This window comes from Rhinichthys klamathensis, unplaced genomic scaffold (assembly GCF_029890125.1).
Source record: "Rhinichthys klamathensis goyatoka isolate OS25496 unplaced genomic scaffold, OSU_Roscu_1.1 h1tg000379l_1, whole genome shotgun sequence".
In the NCBI taxonomy this organism is placed as follows: Eukaryota; Metazoa; Chordata; class Actinopteri; order Cypriniformes; family Leuciscidae; genus Rhinichthys; species Rhinichthys klamathensis.
This window is the reverse complement of record NW_026606886.1, coordinates 15,001-20,000: the sequence shown is the minus strand read 5'-3', so window position 1 is coordinate 20,000 and position 5,000 is coordinate 15,001. Positions and strand designations below refer to the sequence as shown.

Genomic DNA, 5,000 nt, shown 5'->3' with positions numbered 1-5,000 from the left:
CAGTGCTCCTGTCTGCCTCGCCGACTGCTGTGAGTTTGTTTGCTTCGAGACTGTAAGCTCCGTCTAAGCCTCGTATTAGCTTCGTATTTCTTTCTGTTTTGAACCATCATTTACTATCATTTCTAGTTGTTTATATACTACTAAATACAGCATACCCAACATCCCAGATTAACCTGATATCGCTAGCTTCCGTTATTGTTAGCACAACTTGCTAGTAACTCGCTAGCCTGTTAACGCGCCACCCATGCGCTCAGTTATTTAGTTATTTATTTTTCTCGCGCGGGCGCCTTTGAGTTCATAAAAAGCCTAGGTGAGCGGCTAACGCTAGTGAGACAGTGAGTGGCTAACGCTAGTGAGACTGTGAGCGGTTAACGCTAGTGAGACAGTGAGCGGCTAACGCTAGTGAGACGAGACAGTGAGCGGTTAACGCTAGTGAGACAGTGAGCGGCTAACGCTAGTGAGACGAGACAGTGAGCGGCTAACGCTAGTGAGACAGTGAGCGGCTAACGCTAGTGAGACTGTTAGCGGTTAACGCTAGTGAGACAGTGAGCGGCTAACGCTAGTGAGACTGTGAGCGGTTAACGCTAGTGAGACAGTGAGCGGCTAACGCTAGTGAGACAGTGAGCAGCTAACGCTAGTGAGACGAGACAGTGAGCGGCTAACGCTAGTGAGACAGTGAGCGGCTAACGCTAGTGAGACAGTGAGCGGCTAACGCTAGTAAGACAGTGAGCGGCTAACGCTAGTAAGACAGTGAGCGGCTAACGCTAGTAAGACAGTGAGCGGCTAACGCTAGTAAGACAGTGAGCGGCTAACGCTAGTGAGACAGTGAGCGGCTAACGCTAGTGAGACAGTGAGCGGCTAACGCTAGTGAGACAGTGAGCGGCTAACGCTAGTGAGACAGTGAGCGGCTAACGCTAGTGAGACAGTGAGCGGCTAACGCTAGTGAGACAGTGAGCGGCTAACGCTAGTGAGACAGTGAGCGGCTAACGCTAGTAAGACAGTGAGCGGCTAACGCTAGTAAGACAGTGAGCGGCTAACGCTAGTAAGACAGTGAGCAGCTAACGCTAGTAAGACAGTGAGCGGCTAACGCTAGTAAGACAGTGAGCAGCTAACGCTAGTAAGACAGTGAGCGGCTAACGCTAGTAAGACAGTGAGCGGCTAACGCTAGTAAGACAGTGAGCAGCTAACGCTAGTAAGACAGTGAGCAGCTAACGCTAGTAAGACAGTGAGCGGCTAACGCTAGTAAGACAGTGAGCGGCTAACGCTAGTAAGACAGTGAGCGGCTAACGCTAGTAAGACAGTGAGCGGCTAACGCTAGTAAGACAGTGAGCGGCTAACGCTAGTAAGACAGTGAGCGGCTAACGCTAGTAAGACAGTGAGCGGATAACGCTAGTAAGACAGTGAGCGGCTAACGCTAGTAAGACAGTGAGCGGATAACGCTATGCGACAGTGAGCGGCTAACGCTAGTAAGACAGTGAGCAGCTAACGCTAGTGAGACAGTGAGCGGATAACGCTATGCGACAGTGAGCGGCTAACGCTAGTAAGACAGTGAGCGGCTAACGCTAGTGAGACAGTGAGCGGCTAACGCTAGTAAGACAGTGAGCGGCTAACGCTAGTAAGACAGTGAGCGGCTAACGCTAGTAAGACAGTGAGCGGATAACGCTATGCGACAGTGAGCGGCTGTACCTCCTCCAGGTCCATCTCGTCTGGGCTCTTCAGATGGCGGATCACTCCGCGGGCTCTCTTCAGAGGAACCACCACCACATAGATGTTCCTGCCGGCACAGACGCAACACGAGGGTTAGTTAGTTCTCAGGATCTCATCAAGCACACGAGCTGCACACTAATAACGTGTGTGCATGTCCTGCATGACGTGACGTGTGTTTGTGTGCATGTCCTGCATGACGTGACGTGTGTTTGTGTGCATGTCCAGCATGACGTGACGTGTGTGTGTGTGCATGTCCTGCATGACGTGACGTGTGTGTGTGCGCATGTCCTGCATGACGTGACGTGTGTGTGTGCGCATGTCCAGCATGACGTGACATGACGTGTGTGTGGGCGCATGTCCTGCATGACGTGACGTGTGTGTGTGTGTGTGTGCATGTCCTGCATGACGTGACATGACGTGTGTGTGCATGTCCTGCATGACGTGACGTGACGTGTGTGTGGGCGCATGTCCTGCATGACGTGACGTGTGTGTGTGTGTGCATGTCCTGCATGACGTGACGTGACGTGTGTGTGTGCATGTCCAGCATGACGTGACATGACGTGTGTGTGTGCATGTCCTGCATGACGTGACGTGACGTGTGTGTGTGCATGTCCTGCATGACGTGACGTGACGTGTGTGTGTGCATGTCCTGCATGACGTGATGTGTGTGTGTGTGCATGTCCAACATGACGTGACGTGTGTGTGTGCGCATGTCCTGCATGACGTGACGTGTGTGTGTGTGTGCATGTCCTGCATGACGTGACGTGACGTGTGTGTGTGCATGTCCAGCATGACGTGACATGACGTGTGTGTGGGCGCATGTCCTGCATGACGTGACATGACGTGTGTGTGGGCGCATGTCCTGCATGACGTGATGTGTGTGTGTGTGCATGTCCAACATGACGTGACGTGTGTGTGTGCGCATGTCCTGCATGACGTGACGTGTGTGTGTGCGCATGTCCAGCATGACGTGACATGACGTGTGTGTGGGCGCATGTCCTGCATGACGTGACGTGTGTGTGTGTGTGCATGTCCTGCATGACGTGACGTGACGTGTGTGTGTGCATGTCCTGCATGACGTGACGTGACGTGTGTGTGGGCGCATGTCCTGCATGACGTGACGTGTGTGTGTGTGTGCATGTCCTGCATGACGTGACGTGACGTGTGTGTGTGCATGTCCAGCATGACGTGACATGACGTGTGTGTGGGCGCATGTCCTGCATGACGTGACGTGACGTGTGTGTGTGCATGTCCAGCATGACGTGACATGACGTGTGTGTGGGCGCATGTCCTGCATGACGTGACGTGTGTGTGTGTGTGCATGTCCTGCATGACGTGACGTGACGTGTGTGTGTGCATGTCCAGCATGACGTGACATGACGTGTGTGTGGGCGCATGTCCTGCATGACGTGACGTGACGTGTGTGTGTGCATGTCCAGCATGACGTGACATGACGTGTGTGTGGGCGCATGTCCTGCATGACGTGACGTGACGTGTGTGTGCATGTCCTGCATGACGTGACGTGACGTGTGTGTGTGCATGTCCAGCATGACGTGACATGACGTGTGTGTGTGTGTGCATGTCCTGCATGACGTGACGTGACGTGTGTGTGCATGTCCTGCATGACGTGACGTGACGTGTGTGTGTGCATGTCCAGCATGACGTGACGTGTGTGTGCTGAGTGAGCTCCGCACCTGACGTGGCTCCGGGTGTCCAGCGAGGGCAGGATGATGGTGACTGTGGCCTCGGCTTCTCGCGTGAGGTCCAGCTCGGGCCGGCGGATCAGGATGGGTGGCGAGGTCTTGGCGTGGATGCGGTGTCTCAGTCCTCCCATGTTCCCCTCGGGACTGGTGATCTTGAAGTCGTAACTGGTGTCCGGCTGAAGGTTGGGAATCACCGCTTTCCTCAGACGAGCGTCCACCTCCATCTTCTGCCGGTTATACTCCACCTGAGGACCAGAGGAGCGTTCCAAGAGTCAGAAACTCAAGAGCCTCCAAACACTGTCGTGTGAATGAGCGGCCGGAACACATTAACAGTGTCTGTCTTCAGTAGAGCGGTGTCGTGTTAGCGGCCGCTAAGTTAATCACTAATGATCTTTACAACGGAAGTGAATCAAAACTAACTTTAGCTGGACAATAACTTCCTCTCTGATGACACTCACACACACACACACACACATACACACACTCACACACACACACACACACACACACACACACACACACACACACACACTCACACTCACACACACACACACACACACACACACTCACACACACACTCACACTCACACACACACACACACACACACACACTCACACTCACACTCACACACACACACACACACACACACACTCACACACACTCACACTCACACACACACACACACACACACACTCACACTCACACTCACACACACACACACACACACTCACACTCACACACACAGACTCACACACACACACACACGTCTCGTTCGCTATCTTTGTGGGGACTCTCCATAGACGTAATGGTTTTTATACTGCACAAACTATATATTCTGTCTCCTTACACTAACCCAACCCCTAAACCTACCCATCACACACACACACAATAGTATTTAAACACACCTCCTTGTTTGAGTGCCACGCCCACATTTCAACATAACTTAACTAACTCACGGTGAAGCGATAGGGGGCGCTGTTCTCCGGGAACTCCCACGTCAGCAACACACTCGTCTTCGTCGCCAGATTCACAGAGAAGTTCCTCGGCACGTCTGTCCGAAAACACACACAGACGAACAACACGTGAGACTGGCGTACTCAAAGAACTTCCACACACACACACACACACACACACTGGGCGGTGAGGGAGCCGCGTGCGCCGAGGCCTGTGCAGGGAATAGTGTGTGTGATGCTGAAGGTATGGCGGACACAGGTGTGGCTGATCCACCGAGAGCCGACACACATTCACTCGCTGCGGATCAAGGTTATTCAGGAGGAAGGAAGTCGAGAGGTGAGACATAAACCCCAAACACACACAAACAAACACTTATTTTATATGTGCCACACCACAAACTGGACTGGGAAGTGTTAGGAAATGTAGGAAGTGAAGGAACTCAAAGTAGAGGATGAAAAGAAAACGTCTCTAGTCTTACTATGAATTCAAGTGCTCGTCCTCCGATGGACTGTGACTGACACCTGTCACTTACCTCGAAACTCCGCCCCCTAACGGCTGGCTGAGTGTTACCTGTGCTCCGCCCACATTCACATCTCCACTGTGATTGGTTGGGTGGGGTTGGTTGTGGGTGGGGT

At 52.8% G+C, this 5,000-nt stretch overlaps 1 protein-coding gene across 1 annotated transcript in view; it reads right to left on the bottom strand.

The window, feature by feature from the left end:
- The window catches only part of ptprsb (protein tyrosine phosphatase receptor type Sb), a gene marked incomplete at its 5' end in the record, with an annotated part of 47,945 nt that overhangs the window by 32,396 nt on the left and 10,549 nt on the right, over positions 1–5,000 (bottom strand). The window contains 3 exons of the mRNA XM_056233896.1: positions 1,687–1,774; positions 3,402–3,655; positions 4,368–4,462. Coding sequence (XP_056089871.1) covers positions 1,687–1,774; positions 3,402–3,655; positions 4,368–4,462 — 437 coding nt within the window. The remainder of the gene's footprint in view (positions 1–1,686; positions 1,775–3,401; positions 3,656–4,367; positions 4,463–5,000) is intronic.